This window comes from Mustela putorius, unplaced genomic scaffold (assembly GCF_011764305.1).
Source record: "Mustela putorius furo isolate JIRA1106 unplaced genomic scaffold, ASM1176430v1.1 tig00000596_pilon_pilon_pilon, whole genome shotgun sequence".
Classification (NCBI taxonomy): Eukaryota; Metazoa; Chordata; class Mammalia; order Carnivora; family Mustelidae; genus Mustela; species Mustela putorius.
In genome coordinates, this window is record NW_025421428.1 from 4,573,871 (window position 1) to 4,600,209 (window position 26,339).

The following is a 26,339-nucleotide window of genomic DNA, read 5'->3' on the forward strand; positions in this document are numbered from 1 at the left end:
GGTTGTGTTACTAGAAACCAAATCTTCTGGATCTCCCTATCAGGTGTCTCCCTATGGCACCTGCTGCTCAGGGAACGATGAGATTTGAAGGCTGGGCTAAGGTCTGGGGGCCACGGGAGCTACTGAATTTTCTGGGCAGAGTTAGGACAGTATTTCACACACCCAAGGAGGTCTATGCAAATGGCTCCTCTTCCTTCGGCTGTGGTGGAGGAGGAGAAGGACGGGGAGCCTGACATTTCACAGCTCCAGCAACTTCCAGAGGCACTGCCAACTCTTAGCAAGACAGTGATTCTTTTCCCACCTTGGTTCCTCCGGCTCCTCCTTAGTCCCAGGCAGCTGGGCCTCCAACTCAGGAGCTGGTGTCTGATGCTCTGCAGATTACGTGGTTGGAGGGGGTGGGCTGGGTTGGATGCCAGTGGTGTGACCGCTCAACCATCCTGTGCCGATCGGAAATCAGATGGCGTCAGCTGCTTACTGCTGAGGCCAGTAGGACAGGGGACCTTGCAGTGGAAACTCCCCAGATGAGCTCGGGGACTCTCCACTCACCCACCTCCTGCTTGTTTATCTGTCTTCTTGGCCTGCCTCCGCCAGGATTTGGGTGTTTGTTTTAGAGATTCAGGGTTTAGGATCCCAGAGAACCCAGGATGGAGTGTTGCGGGGAGTGAAGCTTGCGGATGTCAACATCAAGCAGACCAGAGGTCCAAGCCCAACTCGACCACTTCCTAGCCTGCGGCCTTTTGCAAATTATCTGTCCCCGTTTACAAAAGTGGGGACAAGGAGAACAGTTATCTCACGGAACTATTACAAGTTTGAAAGGAGACCGTGTGCCCAAACCCCCCAGCATAATGTCTGCTACACAGTGACAATTCCTTCCTCCCCCTCCTCATTATCCTTCTCCCCCTCACCATAAGCTCTAGGGAAGTCCCTGAGCCTCAATTTCCTCTTTTGCAATGAAGATAATGATCCCTTTCTCTTGGAGCTGTTGTGAAGGCTTCGGTGAGAGGGAGGTAAACAGCCCCCCACCGGCAGTGCATTTCTGCTTCCCCTTCCCTAACTGCACACACCGGCTAACTCTGGGCGGCTTCGGTGTACCTGCTCTCCTGGAACACAGGGACAGGACCCTTGACACCTAACCTTTACTAGTTAGGCAACCTCGGGCAAGTCATTTTGGCTTTCTGGGCCTCCGTTTCTTGTCTGTAAAAGGGAGGTGATAATCCTCTATAAGGCTGTCGAGGAAATGACATGTGACAGTGCAGCCAAGGTACACAGCTCGCCGCCTGCCGCGCCGTAGGTACTCGAGAAATACCAGCTGTTTTTATTACTACTGCCAGTGCCCAGCCCTGGCCTGGCACTGGTAAATTAGGTACAAAGGAAGAGAAGGAGTTTGAATGAAACCCTCCAGCTCCCGTGGGGAAAGAGACGGGGAGCAGGTAAATCACTTCCATTGAGCTCCTACAGGAGGTTGGGCACACTCGCACAGACTGCCTTATTTCCTTCTCGTAAGAACTCTTGCAAGAAGAGAATTATTAACCCCATTTTATAGATGGGGACACTGAGACCCAAGAGGGGTCATCAGCTGCCCCAGGTTGAGAGCTTAGAGCTGGTCAGGAGTTTCGATGGGGGTGGGGGAGGTGGGATTTGGAAAGCTGTTGGCTTGATTCTAGAACTTTTCCTGCGGGTCTGGAAAGCTGCCTCCAGAGGTAGGGCGGGGCGGGGCTGGGTCCCTGTGTGATTCAGGTAAGAGTCAGCTCTGGATTTCCAAATAGTGGGTGGGATCCTGCAGGGGAGAGACTTCTCCAGGGACGTTGAAATCTAAGTCCTATCTAGGGCCTATGGGAGGGTTGCCAGGAGCCAGAGGTAGGGGTAGGCAGAGAGGGAGAAACCCCGACCCACATTGCCAGTGGGGGACAGGAAAGAGGGTGCTGCTGCAGCTGGGAGGGGCTCGTGGGTGGAGCTGGCCCTGTGAGTGTTGGGCGTGCTGGCCAAATGGGCCCAGCTGGGGAAGACAGGGAAACTTGAGGTAGGGCCCTTCCTCTTCTGGTGGTGGTCACCACCAATGGATGGGTTGGCGGGCACCTGGCCTTGGACCCTCTCCCACTTATAGAAGGTCTTTATTTTTTCATTCAGTCAGTCACTCATATTTTATTCAATCAAACAACATTTGCGGGCACCTTCAGTAGGCCAGAGCCTGTGCATGGTCCCGGAGACATGACAGTGACCAGGCCTTCTGCGGTTCAAACGGTCCAGCATGCTGCGTGCAAAGCTTGCTGTGGGCAGAGAAGGCACAGGAGTTTCCCGGAAGGACAGAAAGAGGAGGCGGCGTGCCAGGGGGACACTGGAGTTGGGCCTTGCCCAAGCAGGGCAAGAGCACCATCCTGAGTATTAGGAAAACTCCCTGATGTTGAGGCCACAGGCTTTGGACTAGAGGGGCAAAGAGAGGGGACACTGTGTGTTGGCTTTCCCGGGCTTGGGGCAGCCTGGACCTCTCTCTTCTGTATCCAGTTGTGTGCTGGAGCTCATTGCCCAGCTGGACTGAACAGAACAAGTCCAAATTTGAACACCATCACCCCCAGCCTGCCCCCCTCCCTGATTCTTCCCTGGGGGTGACTGCCAGCACCAAGTCAGAAAGCTAGGTGCCCCCCCCACCCCAGCACCTCTCTTTCCTTCAGGTGCCAATCAGTCATCAAGCCCTGACTCCTCTTCAGCCACCATAGCTCTCACTTCCCCCTCTCCCATGTGTCAGCGGGACCCTGTCCCTGGGGGACTGCCCACCGTCTCACCCCTGTGCTCCCCTTCATTGCATCCATCTCGATATCTCCAGCCCCAGACACAGAGTCTGACCACAGTGAGGACCCAGTCACTCCACGCCAGACCTGTTCTCAGAGGCCATCTGATTTGACCTGTGTGTTGTTCAGACAGGGAAACGGCCACCCAGAGAGGGGCAGAGACTTGTCTCAGGTTGGTCCCTGGAAGAACGGAGCCTTGAATTCGGGTCTCCAGACTCCCAGCCTCTTTCTCCCAAGAACAGAGCCACCCAAGCGCTTTCCCCTTTGAGTCTAGAGGTTGGCTTGGGAATAAGGAGTCAGCAGAAGGGCCAGGCAGGGAAATTGCTGGGCCCAGAGCCTTAAGGGAGGGAGGACCCAGTAGCAGAAATGAGTCTCATTCAAGCTCTTCTCTCCTTTAGCACCAGAAAGCCCCCTTTTCTTTGGTACCTGGACCACTGAATCTCTACCCGGACCCCATCCCTTTTGCTGATCATCCATGACTTACGGCTCCTCACCAGGGGGCCCTGAATCTGTGGGTGGGGATGGGGTGTGTGTGTGTGTGGGGGGGAAGCTTAAGCCTGTCCCAGCACCCCTAGGCCCTCTCTCTGCCCCACTCCCTCCCCAGGTCTGCCCTGGCTTGCTCTGTCTCCCTGGGGCAGCTGGCTTTTGTCCCAGTGGAGCATGGGAACACCTCGGGTGGGGACATAGGAGGGCCTTTCCGGCACATCTCACCTTTCCCACCTGGCATGGTTCCCACCTTGCACCTGTGGTTCTCACCCTCCCACCCTGGGAACTGGCACAAGGACTCAGAAGTGGAGACCACAGGACAGTTCAGTATGCTGGGGAGACCAAGGGAGAAAATTCGTGGGCCAGGAGACTCTGGGTGACCTGGAGCCCATTCCTCCCCCCTGCTAGATCTGTTGCCCCAGCTATAAAATTGAGGAACCGGATGCTGGTGTTCCGGAAACTCAGCAGGTAGATGGGAGTCCAGCTAGAGTGGCAGCCGTGAAATCAGAGTTGGGAGATCTATGAAAACAGTGCCTCCCAGTAAGCCACCATTGCATCAGTAGACTTGTATGCGTGATCTCACTGCTTCTGACGTCAGTCCTCCGAGATGCTCCTTATGATTATCCCCATTTCTCAGATGAGAATACTGAAGACCAGAAAGGGTAAACACCAGGTCCCAGGTGACACAGCTGGTACGCTGTGAGTCTGAATTTGAGCTCAGGTCTCTTGGACTTGGAGCTTAGGCTCTTCATTTCTGGTAGCAGAGGTTCAGGCAGACATGTGGCCTCCTAGGGCAGAGCCCCCTAGATCTGTCCTGGGGAAGCAGGTTTCCCATCCAGAAACAATTTGCAGTCCAGAAACAAGGAGCAGTCGAGCTCCTTTCCTCTCTGGGGGCCAAGGCGTGTGGTTCTTTTCAGCGCTTCCAGCCTGAGATACTCTCGGTTCTGCCTTGAAGCCTTGGGTGACCTCAGCCTTGCACGGAATCTCTGGGCCTCAGTTTCCTATCTACCGAAATGGACACAATTCTGGCATCACGGGGCTTCAAAGGCTCAAGTGCCTCAAGGATCTCGGGTGAAAAACCGCTTTAGTTGCAATCAGAATAATTAATAAAATATTGTGGCTAGGGCGGGAGCGGAGGAAGTGGGCGGTGTCGGGCGCGGAGGTGACAGCTGGCTGGAGAGGTGGAGCCAGGGAATGGGGAGGGGGGCGGGACGGGCCAGAGCTCCCGGGCAGAGACGCACCCCAGGAGCCGGCCGTCCGCATCCCACACGCATCAGCCTCCTCAAACTATGAACCGTGAGTCGGACCCTGAGGCCCCCGGGAATCCTCTTTGCTTCCTGGTGGAGCTTCGAATGCAAGGCTCAGCCCTAACCTCTCTCACTCTGCAGGGAGGAGTCGCCTGCTCCGGTTCCCGCTGCTCCTGCTGCTGCTGCTGCCGCCGCCCCAAGTCCTGCCCGTGGACCCCCAGACGCCGGGTAGGCGGCTCTCTCCTGGCTCCCCCGGGGAAGCCCCCTGTCCTGCGCCTTTGCCTGGCCCCTCCCCCTGTTCTCCCCTGGGGCCGGCCCAGCTTCCCCTTTCAGCTCTAGGTGCCTGGGATGGGGGAGGGCGCTGAGGCTGCCGGTCGGAGAGGGGCTCTCTGAATACGACCCCCACCCCCATCCCGTCGCCCTGGTGTGTGGCTTTGGCTAGGGCGCTACAGGAGTTTTTTGAGGGGAAAGTGCAGACTGGGATCTCTTGCCCGGCGTGAGAAGGGACAGCCCCTCTCCAGCCCCCTCACCTGTTCTGGGCCCCTAGCTGTCCAACCCCCGCCCCAACAACCCAGCTGTTTTCTGCGGGGTCGGAGGGCCTCTTTCCCAGGAAGCAGCAGGCACCAGGAGGAAAGCCCGCTGGCAAGTTCTCTCTCTCCAGCCTCTAACTTTCTGGGGCTCCATGGAGATTCTCAGCCCCAAGGGAGAAGACCTCTCTTGGTGAGGGTCCTGGGTACACCAGCCCTTCTGGCAAAGAATGGAGGTGGAAATACATTTACAGATCTGGGTTGCTTCCCTGAGGTTTAAATCCTCTGCTATGAGGTCCCCCGAGGACAGGTCATTTAGGCTCAGGGAGGCGCCATTATTTTCTCTAGCTCCTACAGCAGATGGTGGGCTGAGGGTTTGAACTTGAATCTGTCTTACTCTAGGTACTTTGCAAGGTCTTTCCACAGAGTGCCCCCCCCCCCACTCCCCTGTGCCACTTCCCTGGGTGGACCCTGGTTTCATCACCCAGAAGATGATGGGGAAAGTCAGATCCTGTAAAAGTCCACCTCTCCTGCCCCCCACCATGCATGTGCCAGGTTCCTGGTGAGGGAATTCAGCTCCATCTCAGCCAGTCTCTCTCCCCTAGCTTACGGCTGGTGTGTGTATGTGTGTGTATGTGTGTGTGTGTGCGCACGCGCACGCATGCAGGTGTGTAAGGCCTGGACGCAGCTTCCTCCACCAACCTAGCTGTATGAGCCGTCCCCCTCTGGGTGTCCATTCCCATCTGTGAAATGGGGGCAAGAGAGGACAGGGGTGGGGGTGGAAAGAGGAGTCTGAGCTTTCTCTCCTGATGCGGTAGAGATCTGGGGCTCAGAGGAGAGGAGAGGAGAAAGAGGTCTGCGTGGACTGTGGATCAGACCAGGTTTCCTAGCGGAAAGCGTTGGAGTGCGTAGCGTTTGGGGAGGCCAGGAAGAGGGTGGAGGGTGCTCCAGAGTTTGCCTAGGAGCAAAGGCCCAGTAAGTGGGAAGGAGACAAAGAGGGCTCGTGTGGCCGCACTTTTCAGTTTACAAAGCCCAGTTATGGACCTCCACTTTGTGGTGGTTCCAGCAGTCCCGCCAGGGAGATGTGTCCGACCCATTCTACAGAAGGGAGAGCTGAGGCCCAGAGGGGAGAGAGCTCAGGTATTTGAGACCCCCAGCAGCAGAGCCAGGGGCTGATCAGGCTGCCCCAGTGGCTGGACTGTCAGCCCCTAGATTGGCATACCACTTCCTCTGCGGCCCCATCCAGCCCCCCAACCTCGCCCATTCCCCCCACCCCCTAGGATACAAAGGCCTGGCCCACCTGTCTTCCTCTGTGTCGTCAAATGCCCAGCAAGCCCAGCAAGGTCTGTGCCGTTTTGTTTTTGTCTTTTTGACTTATCTTTATATCATAAATGTTTAAATGGAATTATTCTTTTCACTTCACAAACATTCCCAAGGGCTTGATTTAAGATTTTGGCTGGAGCTGGAGGCAGGGAGCTGGGAGGGGCCCACCATCTCCCGGGGAGTTCGAAACGCCAACAGACTGTCCTCCGAGGGGGTCAGGGCCATGACTGAGGGACACACAGGGGTGTGTGAGGCTCGGGGGAGAAAGCAGGTCCCTATCCCGTGTGAGGAACCCAGGGGGGCTTCCTGAATGTGCTGATATCTGCCCTGGACCCTGAAGGAGGTAGTGAGTGGTGGCAAGAGGGACTTTACCATGAGGCTTTACTCTGAGACTCCGTAAGGGCTTTCTGATGGACGCAATGGCAGAGCTAAAGCCTAAATAAAGCTGGGACCTGGGGAGGCAGACGGGAGCATAGTGAGCAGTAGGACAAGAGGCAGGTGCTGGCTGGTGAGGGCCTTTGAATGTGGGTGAGGAGCCAGGACTCGGGCCCAAGGGTAAGTGGGTCGGACGGGTGACTTGGGGCTGAGACCAGAGGCCAGGCAGCCTTTCGGGAGGGCTGCTGCAAGAGCCAGGGGAAGAGCGGTGGTGAACTGGATGCAGGGCTTCTACTTGTCCTGCCAGTCCGTGAGGGAACTGAGGTCCATGAGGCCTGGGCCTCTGCCCGGAAAGCCAGAGCCTGTGCGTGCCCTCAGAGGTACAGCCGAGGCTGACCCCCCGGGAGATGAGGGCTGCAGACTCCCCTGGGGGCAGGAGGCAGGGGAAGACATCGCTTCTGCTTCTCATGGGGGGAGGAGATTGAGTCTGGCTGGGAGGGCAGGGCCGTGCCAGGGGCATCTAAATGCTCAAGTTCACCCAGCACCTGGACTTGGCTTAGTGTTCTCTCCTGGGCTAAGGAGATGGCACGACCTGGCAATCAGAGCTCTGTGCCAGCAAGAGGGACATGAGGCAGTTCGCCCCGGCACACGGTGGCGGACCCTGGGCTGTTCCAGGCTTCCCTGCGGCCCGCTGCCCTCGTCTCTGCAGCCCCAGCTGGGTCTGAGGGCCCGGACAGGGCTTCCTCTCCCGCAGCCTCTTCCAGCTGTGAGCCCAGCTCTTGGGGCCTGGTGTGGGGGCGGCTGGCCTCTCCCTGCCGACCCAGCTGGGTGCAGGGGCTGGGGCACAGGCCTGACTAGTCAGGGTCTTTTTTTTTTTTTTTTTTTTTTTTTTTTTCCTCTCTTTGGCTGCCAAGTGCCTGAGCTTCTCTAAATATTATTCTTAGGGAATTTTAGCTGAGCCTCTTGCTACCCGGGGCCTCTGCATCCTGAAGGACATAGTGTTCCCCCACGGTGCCCAGAGCCCTAACTCCTGGGCAGGGGGGGGAGGGGGGACACGTTTCCTTGCTTGAATCCTCAGAAAGTTCTGGAACCAGGCAGTACTAGATAGTCCTCATCTGTGGGAATATGGGCAGGATGAGTGGTCAGCTAACTCTGCCTGTGGGGTGCCTTGAGGATTCAGTGAGAGCAGGGTGGGGGACTCATGGTGATGCCAATAATGGAGATATGTGGAGACTGGTATGCTTGACCCAGCGTAGAGAAGAAGGGGAGGCAGGAAAGGAGACATCTTAGAGCCTGCCTGCTCCATCCCCTTTCTGGGATACTTGGGCAAAATGAGGCCCAGGGAGTGGACGGGACTTGCCCAAAGACAGACAACCAGTAAAGGGCAGCCACTCTCTTGATCCATTTCCCCAGCACCCGCTTGGCCCCTGGCCCTGTGCTGGGACCTCGGTGGATTTGGAGCCTGTGTCTCCCCCGTTCTCTTTCTGGATCGTTTATTACACAGGGCGCCCTCCGCTGAGCCCACCACTGAGCTGGCATGAAAGCACACATGAAAAGCACTCATGAAGGGAAGCTTTTCTGTGTGAGGAGTTCCAGAGCTCTCATTGAGGCGGGGGATGGCAAACGCCATCCCTTCCCCAGATCCGGGCCTGAGAACCTCCGGGGCAAGAAGAGAGGGAAAGAGAAAGGAGTCCAGGTCTTGGTTCTGCAACTTCAAAGCTGTGGGGCTTGGGGCTGGTCTCTTGTGAGTGAACCTCACATTCCTCCTTCGTGCCCCAGGGAGTCTCCTCCATCCTCCTGGGAGCACTGGGCAGATGAAGGAGGAGGGTAGGGGGGTGGGGGGGAGGCAGTGGGGATAAAAGGCTGTGGAGTGGTTGCTAGAGCCCCAGATTTCCTGGCAACTGTGATGGCCCAATGTGGTCAGGCTCACCCCGGGCAAGAGGCACTCAGGCTCCTCTCTGTCCACCTGGACACCCTGGGACCCCGGTGGCAGCCATTGTCCTCACTGGGGAGAGTATTTCCAGCTCCGGGCAGCTGGTGTTTATGGAAAGATCATGGAGGAGGAGGGAGGGAAAGCTGGACAGCAGGTCTGGGAGGGAGGAGCCTCCATCTGACACAGCCTCTCATGGCCAGAGAGGGATGTGGGCAGGAGCCCGGGGCAGAGCTCTAGGGCAGGAAGCGGGAAGGCTCCAGGCTAGCCCTCAGAGCCAGCCACCAGGGCTGGGAAGGTGCGGGAGGAGGAACTGGGGGAGGTATGGCCCCCTCTCCTCGGGGCCTCCTGGTGGTGAGTGGGAGCATGGAACTGGGCAAAAGACATTCAGGGGAGGTTTTCTGGAGGAGCCAAGGCATGAGCAAGGTGTGAGCTCACTGGGAGGGTCAGATGGCCCAGGAGGGGTTTGTTAGGGAAGAGCAGTGGTCTGGGCGAGGGATGGAAGATCTTATGGCTTTGAAGCTCAGGAATGGGCCACACCTCTTGAGGACCTTGGCAGAGCCCCGCTGGAATCAGGAAGGGGGAAACACTCAAGAGAAGGGCTGGGCTTTTAGCCTCGTGCCTGCTTAGTGTAGGACAGACCCATCTGTGACAGAGTGCCTCCTGTGCCAGGGTTGGGAGCCAGGCAGCGGAGGGCTCTGGGGCCTTCTGGGCAGGTGAAGTAAGCAGGTGGGCAGAGCGTCCAGGGCAGGAGGAGTCAGTGAGGAGAGTTCCAGAGCCCCGAGCTAGCTGGGGCGATTATCCGCTCCCCCTCCCTTGGTGTTTCTGGACCTGTGGCTGTGGGAGGGGAGGCCGAGTCTGCTGGGTCTGCCTGTGTCAGCTTGATAAGGCCATTCTGTCCAGCCCTCTTCCCGTCGGCCCTTTCCTCCTGCAACCCTACACGGCTCCACAGAGATGCCATTGTGGGGCCCTGGGGAGTGGCCGGGGCTTAAGCAAAACTATTTGCATGATTTGTGTGATTCTCTTCTTACTCTCTGGCACTCCTGGGTGCATGGGGTGGGGGGCGTGGGATGTGGCTGTCAGTCTCTGCCCGGGGTCATGCCCTCTATCCCAGCACCCTTCTGCTGCCTGTTGCTACCCTTTGGTCCCCGGTAATCAGTTGTACAAAGACTAGGAGTTCCCTGTAATATTGGTTCTGAGTTTAGATGAGGGAATGTGTTTGCTCAAGGGAGTCTGTTGTTTTCTGTGTGAGGCCAGGGAATCAGGTCCTGCCAGGATCCAGAGGACCTGGGTCTGCAGGAGACCCTTCTCTGCTCTGTGTCCTTGGTCAAGCCTTCACCTCTCCCCATGCCTCAGTTTCCCTCACTGAGCTGTAATGAACACCAAATGAGCTCTGAGAAGTCTCTAACTCTACTGTTGAAGAATCACTCAAGCAGGGAAGGTTTGAGCAAAGGGACTGTGGTCAGCAGGACCTGTTTAGACACCAAGAGGGACTTACTGGTGGGGATTTCTCCAGGAGGCAGGAAGGTTGATGCCAGAACTCCACACACCTCCTCAGGAGATTTTTCCAACCCTAGCTCTCCTGTTTCCTTGGTCCCTGACCTTCCTCCAGATCCTAGAGCCCAGAATCCACTCTGACATGGGCCAAGGCTGGGCTGAGGCATCTGGGACTCCCCTCAAACCCATACTCTGTCTGTGGGGATCTGGGAAACTTCTTTCCTTGCTCTGGAGTGTCCAGTCAGGGGGCGGTGGGAAGGAAGTGAAGGGAAATTGGTCTAGTGGGACTTGCTGGGTGACCTGTGTGGGGTTCTGCTTGTCTGGCCTCAGTTTCCGTATCTGCAAGTGGGCATAAAGATTCCTGCTCTTCCCTCACTTCTGCAAAAACAGAGGAAAGGTGGGCGACCCCGTCCCCCTAGTGTCCAGGTACCTTGAGCTTAGGGGCTGGTGTGAGAGAACCCAGCCTTCCTTATCTCTTTTCTGAACTCCACAAACCCTGCCCTTGGTGCTGGGCTCTGACATGACCGGAAGTGAGCGCTCTAGAAGCCTGTGGCTGCAGCATCTTGTTAGTTGTTTGCTAACCTCTGGTGTCACGGTTGGGGTCTGGACTCTTCCCCTGCCCAACTCTGATGGTGGCAAGGAGGAGGGGGGACCTCCCCTGGGGGCCCAAACTTCCCTCTGGAGACTAGAGCAGGGCCCAAACAGGGTAGGGCCGGAGCCTCCTGTGCATAACTGGAACAGAGAGGACCCTGAGGTGAGCCCTGAAGTCCAGAGAGGGCCCCTGAGTGAGTGAGGACAGAGCTGTGACTTGTGGCCCCACACTTCCCCATCAGGGGCAGGACGGGGCTTGGGGGTAGCTCTAGCGTAATCTCTGATCTCTGCTTCTCCCCTGCAGTGAACCCCTGTTGTTACTACCCATGCCAGCACCAGGGGATCTGCGTCCGCTTCGGCCTTGACCGCTACCAGTGTGACTGCACCCGCACGGGCTATTCTGGCCCCAACTGCACCATCCGTGAGCCGGGCCTTCTGCCCCTACTCTTGTCCTGGCCCCCCTTGCTCCCCTGGGCTTATCTGGAGACACCCCTCCCCCCTATTTCTGCCCTCACCTCCGGCCTACGCTCGGTCCTCCTTACTCGCCTGACTTTGACTTCTGACCCTCCCCCTGACCCAGCCACAGCAGAGCTCTCCCTCCCGGCCCACCTCGTGTCCTGGCTCTGCCCTCACATCTGCTTCTGGCTCTGCTCTGTCATCTCCCCCGAGCTTCCATCTTTGCCCTGCCCTGTATGTTCTGCCCGCTTCCATCTTGGCCTTGTCTCCAGTTCCTGTCTTCCACCCCGGCTCCTTCTGGTCCTGCCAGGAGGCCCCGCCTGAGTGGTTCCCACTGCCCCTGCAGCCGAGCTGTGGACCTGGCTTCGGAATTGGCTGCGACCCAGCCCCTCTTTCCTCCACTTCCTGCTGACGCACGGGCGCTGGTTCTGGGAGTTCATCAATGCCACCTTCATCCGTGATACACTCATGCGCCTGGTACTCACAGGTGAGCGGAGAGCACAGCCCCCCGGATCTGGGGAGCAGGAAGTCCTGCCAGCACTTGGAATTCTTAGCGTTCGATAAGGACAGTGGGTGGGGAGACTATGATGCCAAATTCAACAAGCCCAACTCAAGACGAGGCAGGGAAGGGCGGGGGAGAACTGGAGATAGGAATCCCCTTGTCACCACTGTTTTCGCCCTCTGCAGCGCGTTCCAACCTTATCCCCAGCCCCCCCACCTACAACATAGCGCATGACTACATCAGCTGGGAGTCCTTCTCCAATGTGAGCTATTACACGCGTGTACTGCCCTCTGTGCCCCAAGACTGCCCCACGCCCATGGGGACCAAAGGTAATGGAGACGGGGTTAGAGGCTGGGTCTAGGGGTCACGGGAGAGGCTCTGTTCTTTTTGGGAAAAAAACGGGTGCAAGACCGATTATTGACCCATTTCCCAGATGGGTGGACCAAGGCAAGACATATGACTTATCCAGAACCACAGACAAGGACAGGGCTGGGGAATGAGGACAGGAAAGGGTGGTGGAGACTCTTGCTGATGTCATCTAGAAAGTCAGAGCACAGTCAGACTACTGCTTCCGTATTTCCAGGGTGCTTCTTTGCTTGAAACTTGTCTCCTGAATCAGCGGGATCCTGCCAGAATGGGGGTGAGGAAGGAAGGAATAATGTGCCAATTGTTGGGTGCTAACTCCCTGTTTGGTTTTTTACTGATGTAAATCTCTTGCCCTGCTTCACCAGTGTAGCTTACACATAAAGTCAGAGGTTTTTCCTTTAGTTGCCTAAGAGCCCACTTGGTCTCATTGTCAGGAGTCCTTCCTATTAAGTCCTTCTTCCTACACCATCTTGATCGCCCCCAAACCCAGGGGTTTAACTCAGTTCAGAGGCATGAAATCTGCTTCAAGTATAGAGGGGACAAAAGAGACATGGGTCCGCCACTGCCATCGCTTCCTGCCACATGGTGTCGCTGTTGAACACCTGTCCCCCGCAGCCCTGTGGTTGCGCATTTTTGCTGGCGCAGAACCTGGCATATATGTACTGAAGTCCTTCGTTGGGTCTCAGAGGCACTCTTCTGGTGGTTTGCACTCGTATGTTTACCGACTATACCTACCAGATAGCTGGGTCTTGCAGAGTTTCTGGACTCTGCCACACTTTTCAGGAACCAGTCCTAGCTCACTGTCAATCTGAGTGATGATTCCAGATTATATGGTGCAGACCACTCCCTCCAATTTACCCTCTGGTGAGTTTCCTCTGGGTGCTTGAGCTCCTTGCCTGCCAGAGGAAAGCAGTCAGCCATCTCAATCCGGAGAGGTTCTTTTGATCTTGAACCTTCAACATTGGGCCTCACTTGAGGTATTATGAAAGGATGTCTTTACCAAAACACATAAATTCAATTATTCCTTTCCTTGTGACCATTGCATACTGACTCATCTGACATTGCCAAAATTAAGGAAGGAAGCCTTTTTTTGTTGTTTTTATAAAGATTTTATTTATTGTGGTGCCTGAGTGACTCAGTCGTTAAGCGACTGCCTTTGGCTCAAGTCATGATCCCAGCCTCCTGGAATTGAACCCTGCACTGGGCTCCCTATTCAGCGGGAAGCCTGCTTCTCCCTCTCCCACTCCCCCTGCTTGTGTTCCCTCTCTCACTGTGTCTCTCTGTCAATAAATAAATAAATAAATAAATAAAATATTATATATTATATAATATTATATATAATATAATAATAAATAAATAAAATAATAAATAAATAAAATCTAAAAAAAGAGAATTTTATTTACTTATTTGAGAGAGAAAGTGTGAATGACAATGAGCATAAGTGGTGGGGGAGGGGTAGAGAGAGAGGGAGAAGCAGACTCCCTGCTGAGCAGGGAGCCCGACATGGGGCTCGATCCCAGGACCTCAAGATCATGACCTGAGCCAAAGGCAGATGCTTAACTGACTGGAGCCAGCCAGGCGCCCCAAGGAAGGCTCTTTTTTTTTTTTTTTTAAAGATATTATTTATTTATTTGACAGAGAGAGAGATCACAAATAGGCAGAGGCAGAGAGAGAGAGAGAGAGAGAGAGGAGGAAGCAGGCTCCCTTCTGAGCAGAGAGCCAGATTCGGGACTCGATTCCAGGACCATGTGATCATGACCTGAGTCAAAGGCAGAGGCTTTAACCCACTGAACCACCCAGGTGCCCCTCAGGGAAGGCTCTTAATACTTATCCTCATGATGACAAACACCTGTTTCAAGATGACCTGTTGTTTCTACCCCAGACAGAAAGACTGGGATCTTTTAAAATAGGCTGGCGAACTCCAGCCCACAGCCCAAGTCCAGTCCATTCCCTGTTTCATGAATAAAGTTTTATTAGAACTTCGTACACTCATTTGTTTAGGTCTCATCTAGGACTGTTTTCCTGCTAAAACAGCAAATCAGGGTAGAAGGGAACAGAGATCATATGCTGGCAAAGCCTAAAATATTGACTCTCTGGCTTTTTACAGAAAAAGTTTGGAAGTTCGCAGATTTATAAGACCCTATCTCATCAGTTCTCAGTCATGTTCACACTATCTCATGCACTCCTCAAAATACTACATAAAATAGGTATCATTTGCCCTATTTTACAGATGAAGACTTGGAAGCTCAGAGACATGAAATGAATTCTTCATGTTCACACAGTCAGCAGGTGGCTACCCGGTCTCAAACATAGGCTACCTTTGCTCAAGGGCCAGGGAGTCCAAGTTTGTTCCTTCCTCCATTCCTCTGTTCATTCCTTCCTTCTTGGTTTACTTACTTTTCTTTCTCCTTTCTTTTTGGTTAACTTTTTCAAAGTTGCAAACACGCACGGAAGTTGAGATGTTTCCCTCTCTTCCACACATACCCATAATTTGCCTATCTTATTTCATCTACCCCTCTTACTTTTTATGGAGTATTTTGAAGCCAATTCCTAATATCATGCTGTTTCACCTGTAAATACTTCTAGGGTCTTTTGGTAGAGAAGGTGCAAGGGGCCATCCGGTAGGAGGGAAGGCTGTTCTGGGATTCCTGTGTAGACCGGTTTGGTCCGGTAAGCCCAGAAGGCCCTGGGGTGGGGAGATTGAGGCAGGAGGCAGCTACTGCCCCTTCCCACCTCCCCAACCAGGGAAGAAGGAGTTGCCAGATGCCCAGCTCCTGGGCCATCGCTTCCTGCTCAGGAGGAAGTTCATACCTGACCCCCAAGGCACCAACCTCATGTTCGCCTTCTTTGCACAACACTTCACCCATCAGTTCTTCAAAACTTCTGGCAAGATGGGTCCTGGCTTCACCAAGGCCTTGGGCCATGGGGTGAGTACCTAGGAGGGGCTCAGGACCTCTCTGGACCTAACTTAGCATGTGCAGGTCATTGCTGCTGAGGTAGCACCTGGTGATCTGAGTGGACTCTCTTTCTCTCCTCAGGTAGATCTTGGCCACATTTATGGGGACAACCTTGAACGTCAGTATCAGCTGCGGCTCTTTAAGGATGGGAAACTCAAGTACCAGGTAGCGCTGGGCTTGTGGACGGGTGGTGGGGGAGGCCTCCTGTGGTCTTCCCTGGCAGGGGCTGTCGGGGGCCCTGAGTGGTGGCCTAGGAGGCCAGTTGCAGGAGCTGGAGGTGTGAACCCTGGAAGAAGGTGCCAGGCAGGAGAAGACATGACCTCTCATGTTATCCTGGGAGGTAGATTTGGGCCTTGGTAGGAGAGGGACCGTTGCCCTCTGCAGATATACACTGAATTTTCCCACCATATCATTTGGATACTATCATGCGCCTGGCGCAGGTGTCTGAGCAGTGACCATGACAGTTAATGGGCCCTGACCTTCAGGCCCATCAGGAGCCTCACCCAAACACCAGGGTGCCAGCTTCTGTCTGCGCTAGCACTAGAAACACAACGGGAACAACATAGGTCATTAAAATTTCGCTGGTGACCACCTTAAAAAAGGTAAAAAGAAACAGGTGAAATTGATTTCAGTAATATATTTTATTTAACCCCATGTATAGCCAGAAGATGATCATTTCAATGTGGAATCAATACAGGAATCATTAATACAATAATCTCACTTTTTTTTTTTCCATGCTAGATCTTCAAAATCTGACCTATATTTTATAGTCACAGCACATTTCAGTTGAAAAAGTTTCCAACTCTTCATCGGAGATATCCGATCTGTGGATTTCATAAAGTTACAGCCGAAAAGTAGATTCATGTGCCCAGGTTGTTCTGAGCACAGTTGATGGTTTTCCAGCTGCTGAAGGCTCGGTTTTAAAGACTGAAATCTACATTAAGTAAAGTTGCAGATTAAGATCTTCACTCACACCCACACCTTTCTAGGGCTCAGCAGCTCTGCGTGACTAACGGAGACCATATTGGGCCACACAAATCTAAACAATGCAAAGCCCGAGCAAAAAGGGCACAGCTGAACCTTTAAGGCAAAGAACGGTTCTTGGCATGTTGTTCCCCCCCTTCCCAAATGAAAAAGCTGCCATATTTGGAGACTTCTCACACACTAGGGAGAAGCCACGAGAGTGATCAGAGATTGGGGCAGTCGGAAGGTCAGATAAAGCAAGAGCAGCGGGAAGGAAGGATGGGGCGGAGTTCAGGAGGCCAGGAGGGGGAAAAGGGGTTTCCAGGCGGTCAGTGCCTGGAGTTGGAGAAGAGCAGGAGCTCTTCTCATTCAGGAGCGTGGCCCCTGAATGAATGCTGGTGAGGGTGGAGAACACCTGTGGGGCATGTTTAGGATTTCAGCCAAGGGCAGAGAGAGGACTTAGAAGGGTTTAAAGCCAGGGCATGAGACTAACTTTGGGTTTTTGAAAGGATTCCTCTGGCTGCGGTCCTGGGACTGGACTGCCTGGGGGGCAAGGGTCGACAGAGGGAGCCACTGCCGAGAGGGGTCAGCATGGAGGGGAGGGTGGGTGAGACGTGGGTGGGGCAGTGGGATCGAGGGAAAGGGACCCGTCCTAACGTCCTAAGAAAGACTTAGGAACTAGAATCAGAATCAGACCATCTTGGTTAGGGAGGCTGGGCAGTTGCTCTGGGTGTTCCGGGAGCTGTAAGTAGGGAGGGTGCCAGCGGCAGGTGCAGGTCGCCTGCACACGCACCCTGTCTGCAGGTTGTCAGGTGGCCCCGTCCCACAGGTGCTGGATGGAGAGATGTACCCGCCATCGGTGGAGGAGGCGCCTGTGCTGATGCACTACCCACGGGGCATTCCGCCCCAGAGCCAGATGGCTGTGGGCCAGGAGGTGTTTGGGCTGCTTCCCGGGCTCATGCTCTATGCCACGATCTGGCTGCGTGAACACAACCGCGTGTGTGACCTGCTGAAGGCTGAGCACCCCACCTGGCCTGATGAGCAACTCTTCCAGACGGCCCGCCTCATCCTCATCGGTGAGGACTCGAGCCCATGCCTGTCCTGGAAGGTCATGCCCTCTGTCCCGAAGAGCAGGTGCTGAGGGGCTGGGGAGGAGAGAGAGCTGGGATTAGGACCCAGGCTCCTCTGCTTTTCTAGCAATTAGATCTTGACCAGGCCCCTTCTGCTGCGTGAGCCTCAGTTTCCAAATCTGGATATTAGGTATAATGAAGGTTGTAAGGATTTGTTGGGATCTGACAAGCACTGAGCATGTAGGAGGCCTTCGGAGAATGGGTGGCCATGATGGTTCATCATTAGCGGAATGACTTGCCGCAGAGTTGATCAGGCACCCCACTCTGTTTCCCCGTCTCCTGCCCCAGGGGCACACAGCGACATCCCCAGCTTGTGCATGTCAGACTCCAGCCGGTCCACCTTCAGGAAGCCTTATGTTTCTGCCCTGCCTGTGTCTGTCTTCTCAAAGTTTGGAGCTTCTGGGTGACTCAGGGACAGGATATTTTTGTGTCCCCTACGGGGGCGAGTCTGCAGCCTAAAATGTCAGATGGTTTCCTGCCTGGGAGCTTGGTCTCTGACACTCCTGGCCAGACCGTGTTCATTCTGAGTCACCAGTGATCCCTTTCCCCTGCCCCTGGGCATCACTGGGCATGGCTGGTCCCAATTATATTGCCTGATTCACTAGAGCCTGGATGAGCCAGGCATCAGAGATAGGAACAGCCTGAGGAAGGAGAAGGGGCTGGTTCTGAAGCCCCAGCATTTCAGAGACTTTGATCAGAGAGGGCAAGGCTGTGGCTGGAGATTGTCCGGCATATAGCCTGGAGTGGAAACTGTGGCCAAAGGGGATGAACCTGTATATCCAGGGCTTTGGTTAATTCTCTCCAACAGCCTTACTAATCAGATACGATTGCCCTTGTTGCGAAAATTAAGATTCAGAGAGGTTCAGTGAACTCTCCAAGGCTGCTCAGCAGAGGGAGATTTGAGACAGGCCCTGGCTGCGCTGGGAGCTCCTTCCTGAGCTGGAGAGGGGTCCACACGCCTACACTTAGCGCTCCTCCTTTCCGCTTGCATGTGGTCATACTCCCAATTATGCCGGACCCTGGGCCAAGCAGCTGCTGTCCACTCTTCCCAACGGCCTCAACCATAGTGTCGTCACACACATTGTACAGAGCAGGAAGGTGAGGTTCAGACAGATGAGGTGACACAGCCCAGGCTTGGCGGGGGCGGGGAGGGGCGGCTGGAAATGGTGACACCAGGCTCTGGACCTTGCTGATGGCAAGTCTCATGGCTCCAGATCAATTTGCCAGAAGTCAGTTCGTCTCAGAGCTAATTGGCTGAAAGCACCAGTTTCTTTTCCTAACTAGATAACCCGTTTTCATTCTGTTACGGAATGTTGGTCTGTTTCTTCCCTGGCTCTTTGTGCTGTAGCTGGTTACCGGGAGGGCAGGGGAAAAGCTATTCCTGAGAATTCTGATATGTAAGAACATACAGTGGCCCGGTCCCTGTGACACGGTCCCTGACACGTGTCCCAATCCTCCCTCCCAGGGGAGACCATCAAGATTGTGATTGAGGAGTACGTGCAACAGTTGAGCGGCTACTTCCTGCGGCTGAAGTTTGACCCGGAACTGCTGTTCAGCTCCCAGTTCCAGTACCGCAACCGCATCGCCATGGAGTTCAACCAGCTCTACCACTGGCACCCGCTCATGCCCGACTCCTTCCAGGTGGGCCCCCAGGAGTACAGCTACGAGCAGTTCCTGTTCAACACCTCCATGCTCGTGGACTATGGGGTCGAGGCCCTGGTGGACGCCTTCTCTCGCCAGAGCGCTGGCCGGGTGAGCCTCTGCGGAGTGTGGGGAGGGCAGGTGGGCGTGGGGACGGGACAGACCTGGACCCAATCCCAGTGTTCTTCTCTGTCCCGTGGGGCTGGTAGCCTCTGATGCTCCTTCCTCTGTTCCTTTACTCCTCTTGTTCTTTTCTCCATTCCTCTGTACCAGGTGCTGGGGATAGAGTGTCAAGCAAGATCCGACGTGGTTCTAGGGTCCTTGTCCCTTTGGCACTGACACCCTGGGGAGGAACTGTAGTCCCACAACAGCTAACATCATGGGAGCACTTGCTCTGTGTCAGGCGCTGGGCCAGGTGCTTTTCTGATATTATCAGAATTATGAGGGCACATGGAGAGCCACAGTCTAGAGAGCCATCGGGGCTCTGGGTACTTGGGGAGGAGGCTTGGGTTCCAGAGTTGAGAGCTGTAGATAAGGAAGTGAGGTCTGAGCAGAGATCCAAAGGGTGGATAGAGCTCTCCCAGGGAAAGCGGTAGTGTCGATGACTGGGGATGATCGTGCTCTGGGGGAGGGGATAGCGTGGCGAGGGCCTGGAGGTCAGAGGGCATGGCAATTTGAGGACCATGAAGACATTCAGGGTTTGGTAATACGTGTGAAAGTGTCTTCACACAGTAGGTCTTTATTGAATTACAGGCCTCTGTTATGGACTGAATTGTCCCCACCCCCTACTCTATGTTTGAAGTCTTAACAACCAGTGCCTCAGAATATGACATATTTGGAGACAGGGCCTTTGTAGAGGTGATTACAGTTAAATGAGGTCCGAGGGTGGGCGCCTACAATGACTGGTGTCCTTATAAGAGGAGATTAGGGTATAGATGTGCAGAGTGGGAAGACTTAGGGAGAAGAGGGCCACTAATGAGCCAAGGATAGAGATCTCAGAATGAAACTCCCCCTTGCTGACACCTTGATCTTGGACTTCTGGCTTCCAGACTGTGATGAAATAAATTTCCATTGTTTAGGCCACCCAGGCTGTGATATTTTGTTATGGCCGCCCTAGCAAATGAAAAGAGCCCTTTCCCTGGAATTTCTAAACAGCTCCTTCCTAAATCTCCCCTCCCCCATGCTTCGAAGCCACTGTCTCCTCTGTCTCAGCTCCCCTCACCCCTGCTTCTCTCTGATCCTTGTTCCCAAGCCCTACTATCATGACACTGTGGCACCACATGGATTTAGGTTTGCCACTGGTAATTTGACTGGAATTAGCATGTGCTGCTACCAGTGGGCAGCTGCTGGCTGGTTTATGGCCTCTGTTCTCCGTGGGGGCACAGACATGAACAGAGATGGTAGATTTGTGTTGGACTGTATGGGCATTTTCAAGGAACAGCCATTACGCTGTGTGAAAAGTCCCGGTGTCGTACTTGGCCCAAGACAGAAGGGCGACAGAAATGTGTCGGCTCTCAGGATGTTCAAGAGAGCATGAGAAGTGACAAAACAGGGCCTCCCCTGATGATCGCCACACATGGCTGCCATCTTAGGGGTTGCCGTGGGACCAACACTGTGCTAACTGCTTTGCGTACTCTATCTGGCTCATTCCCCACAACAATATCAGGTGGGTGCTCTTACCTTCCCCATTTTTGCATATGATGCAACTGAAACAAGTAATTTGCCCAAGGTCCCTGCCTTAGTTTCCCAGGGCTGCCATAACAAAGGACCACAAGCTGAGGTTATTTTATTATTTCACTTTCCTGGAGGTTAGAATAGGTGTGGGCAGGGCTGTGCTCTCTCCGAAGGCTCCTGGTGAGCAGCTGTTCCATGCCATTGTCTTAGCTCCTGCTGGCTACTGGCAATCCTCTTAGACACATCACTCCACTATGGAGTCTCCCTGAGTCTCATTTTCTCTATTAGGACACCAGTTATTGGGTCAGGATCCATGTAAGGAACTATGATCTCATCTTCACTTGATGACATCTCTTGCCAAATGAGGTCACATTCACAGGTGCTGGGGGTTAAGACTTCACCATATCTTGGGGGGGGGCCCACAAATCAAACCACAATGGTCCCACATCTTGTAAATGGCAGAGCTGTTTATTTAAGCTATGTGTGTATACACTATGGTTTTCATGGCAAGATTTCAGCTCCCTCCCTGCTAGTTTATGACTGCTCCCCACCCTGGAGTCTTGGCAGAAGGAAGGAAAACCAAGAGTCTTAGTCACCTATGTTCCCAGGAGTGGATTTATCTGGAATGAATGGAGTGACGTGATACTGTGTGTTCCTACCATCTGGCTCTGAAGTTCTCTTTCCTAATGGTGGTTGGTTAATAGTGGTTCACTTTTCTTTTTTAATCTTTATTGTGTTATGTTAGTCACCATAAAATACATCATTAGTTTTTGATGTAGTGTTCCAAGATTCATTGTTAATGTACAACACCCAGTGCTCCATGCAATACGTGCCCTCCTTGATACCCACCACTAGGCTCACCCCATATATACAATAGAATATTATTACTCAGCCATCAGAAACAATGGATACCCAACTTTTGCCTCAACATGGATGGGACTGGAGGAGATTATGCTGAGTGAAATAAGTCAAGCAGAGAAAGTCAATTATCATATGGTTTCACTTACTTGTGGAACATAAGGAATAGTGGTTCACTTTTTAATTACTAAATTTTTGTTGACTATGATATAGGGAATGAAAACCAACATCAAAACACTCTTTAGCAGGACCCCCTTAAAAGATAAAGCATCTGTATTCTTTGGTAAGAATGGATTTGGAGAATGCCATAAAATTTCAGCCCCCCAAACTAATATCCGTCTATCCTTTTGTTGCTCTTTTGCTGCCTCAGAAGCCCTTCTATCCCTCCAAATTTCACTTCCAGAGCCAGAATGCCCTTCCCCTCTGCTTGAGCTCCTGGCTGGTGCCATGCTGGCCATCTTTTTTTATGGAATCCAAGTTGCTGAACCCAATAGTTGCAGAACCTTCTGTATCGGGATGTTGGGATTCTCACCTAGATGCCAAGGGTTGGGGAACAGTGTGGCCGGTGAGCCACTGGAGAGGTCTTCCTGGCCCACTGCCACTTTAATGATGAGAATGTGAAGACTCAGGGGTGTCCCTGAGAAGGCATGACAGCAGCAGAGCTGGGGCTGGGTCCCCAACATGGTGGCTGCTGGGCGCAGCCATGTTCTGTCTGTGCCTGGACAGACCCGATCTCCTCCCCCAGCACAGCGTGGCCTTACTCTCAGACTGCAGCTATGTTTATGTCTTGGCAGATTGGCGGGGGCAGAAACATAGACCACCACGTCCTGCACGTGGCTGTGGAGGCCATCAAGGAATCCCGAGAGCTGCGGCTGCAGCCCTTCAATGAGTACCGCAAGAGGTTTGGCATGAGGCCCTACACGTCCTTCCAGGAGCTCACAGGTGAGCTGCTGTTCCCGGAGGGGGCGTGGTGATACCTCCCCAGCGCTGTGACCACGGGGGTCACGAGAGGTGTGTAAGCACCATGCTTGGGGGGCTGGTATGAGGGCGGTGAGGGGAGAAAATGACCCGGTTGGGGAAAGAAAGTGACTTCTCAGCTGGGTTTGAAGGAGATAAATAGGGATTTTCTGGGTGGAGAATAGGGGGGAAAGGATTCTAGGAAGAACAGAAAGTACAAAGGTACAGAGGTCATAAGGAATGAGCCTGTTGGGGAGAACAGTGGTGGGTATGGCTGGAGCAAGGTGCTTCTGTGTGGGGAGGGTGGGGGTGGGGATGGGCACTTGGCGCCCAACTGTGGATTCTATGTGAAAGGATTTGGGTTTTATTCTACCTAGTGGTTCCTAAATACATACTTATGGACCAGCTGCCTAAGAATCATTCGAAAACTGATTAGAAATAGCAAATCCCAGATCTCTGCCCCTGAGGTTCTGATTCTGTAGGCCTGCATGGTGCCCAAGAGTCATGTAGGTGTCTGTGTATAATATATATACTATGTTCTTTTCTTTTCAAAGAAGATTCCAGCTGTTGGGCAGCCAAGAGTTTGGGAATCCTTGTTGCAAACCATGGAAGGGTTTGAGCAGGGTATAATGTGACCTGAGTCCTAGTGCCTTATAGAGGGTGGGTTGGAGGAAATGGGTAGGGAAGCTCTGTGTCTGTCCCCTTTGGTCACTGTCTGTCAACATGTGGGTCTCACTGAGCGGGAAATGAGTTTCCCATAATTTGGTCACTCTTTAATCTCCCGTGACAGTCCAGAGGGGGAAAAGGATGCTGTAACTAAATCTCTCTGTGAGCTTGGACAGGTTACATGATATCTCTGAGTCCCAGCAGAAGGAAGGGACTTGAACCAGCTTTCCTTCTTGAAATCTGCCTGAAGCAAGATGAATAGTGTGTCCCTGTTGTCACCACCAGGCAGTCAGGTCACCGAGAAGAGAGATGAGTTGTTTCAGGTCACATGCTGTCTGGTGGCTGATCCAGGCCCTCCGTGTCTTCTTTAGCAGCACATTTCTTCCCTAGATCAGCCCTGGAGAAGGGTCATTCAGCCAGGCCGGATGTTAGGGCATGTGATCAATCATTCAATTGTTCTCCTTAAGTCCCATATTCTCCCCAGAAAAAGGTAGGCCTAGAAGCTTCTCTCTCCACATTGACCTTAACAGTGCCATGTCTCTGACTCTAGCTTCCCCTTCTTTTAGGGGAGACGGAGATTGCAGCAGAGTTGGAGGAGCTGTATGGAGACATCGATGCCTTGGAGTTCTACCCAGGGCTGCTTCTGGAGAAGTGCCATCCCAACTCCATCTTTGGGGAGAGTATGATAGAAATTGGGGCTCCCTTTTCCCTCAAGGGCCTCCTAGGGAATCCCATCTGCTCTCCAGAGTACTGGAAGCCGAGCACCTTTGGTGGTGAGATGGGCTTCAATATGGTCAAGACAGCTACACTGAAGAAGCTGGTCTGCCTCAACACCAAGACTTGTCCCTATGTTTCTTTCCACGTGCCTGACCCCCACCAGGATGATGGGCCTGGCGTGGAGCGGCCGTCCACAGAGCTCTGAAGGGGCAGAGCAGCAGCTGGAGGGTGGATTTTGTGTTCATCATCCCAGAATGCTGAGACCGGGGTTGATAGTCTCAAAAGTTGGGTCTTTGGTTTGTCATTGAGAGTATCAAGGTGGACCTTTAGAACTTTGTGTCTCTCACCCATTACCTGGAATATCGTGGTCTTGTTGTTATTCTAGAATGCTGAATTCCTGGTGGACCATTTAGAGTGTTAGGAGGGATTCTTCTTTGGCATGCCAGAACATGGGGTTCCTGGCTAACAACCTAGAATATCACATTTCTGGTTGACTTGGGACATATGCATTCTAAAATGTGGAGCTCCTGACGAAATCATCTAGAAAGGTAGGGGATTCTTATTTTGCATTCTGGAATTCTGGGCGGCCCTCCAGAATGTTGATTTTCTGATTGGCAGTTCAGAATGTTGTGCTGATCCTTGCTGTTCCAGAACAGAGGCTGGTAGGCCAGCTCAGTCTTGATCTGAATGCCTAGAATGTTAATTTGATTCATTTTCCTGTTTAGTGAGATATCCACAAAGCAGGAGAACCTATGATCTAACGAGAATCCATTGCCCACATCTGTACCAGCACCAAGGGGGCAAGAGGGCTGGGTGTTCTTGGGACCCTGACTTAGACCCTGGACTAAGGAGATAAAGAGCACAGGTGGGCTTTTCCCAGGCCATTGGTTGAAAGCCACCAGAACTGTCACCATCTTTGTCTTGACTCGTGGCAGCTGTTTCTCATGAAGCTAATAAAATTCTTTTTTTCAAATTGCCTGCTCTGTATTGCTTTTCATCCCCTTGCCAGAAGCAGAGGTGACACCGGAGTGGCCCCACTCCTAGCTGCAAGCTCGACATGCTGGGGGTTGCAGCATGAGACCTTCTGCTGCCCTGGAACATGTCATCGCCTAGCCTTTCTATCACTGGTGCTCCACTTCCTGACGTGGGTCAGGCATTGTCCTTCACAGGCTGCTCTCCTAAAATATACACCAGGGGACAGACTCTTCGATCCCCACCATCTGGTTAAAGCAATTTCCTCCCTTACAAAGCATACAAGGGCAGAGAGGAGGGGTCTCTAGGGAGGAGGGCACTTACAGTGTGTCAGTTTTCCACATTTAATTCTCATTTATCCTCGCCCAAGAGCATAAAGTATGTGGTATGATCCCTGTTTCAAAAATGAGGGAGCTGAGACTCAGGGTGGTCCAGCAACATGCCCTACAGGTGCCAGAGCCAGGCCAGGACCTGGGTCTGGCTGGATCTGGGGTTCTGCTCTTCCCCGATCTGGCTTCCTCTTGCTTCCTGATTTGACTCAGTTCCAGGCCTGATCTTGCCTCTCTGACTCAGGGTCAGAGAGAGAGATGGGATATAGCTCTTACATGCTATTCTTTCATTCACAAATATTTATTTTGCCAAGTGCTTTCTCTACACCAGTCATTGTTACAAGCTTGGGGCTATAGCGGTGAGTGAGTGAGACAGACAAGACTTCCGTCTGTGTGGAGCTCACATTCCAGTGTGGGTAGAGCAGATGAGAAACAACACAACAATGAAATAAGACAAAGACAGGGTGAGTGTGCTTTGCCTTCTAACCTATACTAGTCTGCCCTCCTCCTGCTTGGCTCCTGAGACCCGAGACCCTAGTCCAGCCACACAGACCACCCCCCTGGCCACCCCATAGCAGCCAGGAGAAGACAGGTCAGAGGGGAAAGGTAAGAGTTTGGGAAAGTTCCTTCACGCTTCCTACTTGGCACTTACATTTCCTTAGGTAGAATAATGGCCCAGAAGCAATGAGGAAAATGGGATGTAGGCTGAGGGTCCCTGGGGCTGGGGTTCCTGTCTTAAAGACCAGAAAAGCCTTGTTTCTCCTTGGTTGGCTGCGGACTCCTTCTGCCATTCCTTCCTGGCCCTGTTGAATGCAGAGAATGCAATCCTTCTCAGCTCTGCCAGTTGCTCTGCTGATCACAGATGCTTTGGCTGCTGGGGGTGGCCATGGAGTGGCTGTCTCGTCCTTGCTTGTCTGGTATCGATTTCCCCTCTTGGCTCATACCCCTACTTGGCCTGAGAATCCTCTCCCTCTCATTAATGCCAGTCTTGGTGATTCCATTAGGGGCCCTCTCATGGCCAGGGGGCAGGTCTGTGAATCAGTCCAATCAGACACCCTGTCCTCATACACTGGCCACTGAGTGGAGGTGCGTGGAGACTGAAATGGCCGACTGATTCATCCTGACAGCTGGGCTCGGAAAAGATTGCTCTTTAGTTCCTGCTTCTGAGGTCCCTGGGGAAGCCTGGGTTCCTGCCCTTCTCAAGACCTTAGCTTTTCCTTCCATCCTGGAGGCTGCTCTGTGAATTCCTCTTTCACTTAAGTTGGTCAGAGTTGGTGCCTTAATGGCTGTTGGCCCGAGATGACAAGAGCACTAGATGGTCTGAAAGGAATTTTAATCAAGGGAGACACAATTGGGCCAGTGTTTAAGAAAGAGCCCGGGAGCCCGGGT

At 53.4% G+C, this 26,339-nt stretch overlaps 1 protein-coding gene across 3 annotated transcripts; it reads left to right on the forward strand.

The window, feature by feature from the left end:
- The first annotated feature begins 4,458 nt into the window (after positions 1 to 4,458).
- Positions 4,459 to 24,622, forward strand: PTGS1 (prostaglandin-endoperoxide synthase 1). Of its 3 annotated transcripts, XM_004775571.3 has the most exons (12): positions 4,459 to 4,568; positions 4,661 to 4,747; positions 6,327 to 6,389; positions 11,067 to 11,183; positions 11,565 to 11,705; positions 11,906 to 12,049; positions 14,832 to 15,013; positions 15,125 to 15,208; positions 16,836 to 17,082; positions 18,602 to 18,888; positions 22,104 to 22,251; positions 23,499 to 24,622. In XM_004775571.3, the coding sequence occupies exons 1-12, from the start codon at positions 4,562 to 4,564 to the stop codon at positions 23,852 to 23,854; spliced, it is 1,863 nt and encodes a 620-aa protein (XP_004775628.1). In that variant the 5' UTR covers positions 4,459 to 4,561; the 3' UTR covers positions 23,855 to 24,622. The 3 variants fall into 3 exon arrangements, with proteins under 3 accessions (XP_004775628.1, XP_012902833.1, XP_012902832.2); XM_013047379.2 differs by lacking the exon at positions 6,327 to 6,389; XM_013047378.2 differs by lacking the exons at positions 4,459 to 4,568; positions 4,661 to 4,747; positions 6,327 to 6,389 and adding an exon at positions 8,869 to 9,028.
- The last annotated feature ends 1,717 nt before the right edge of the window (positions 24,623 to 26,339 follow it).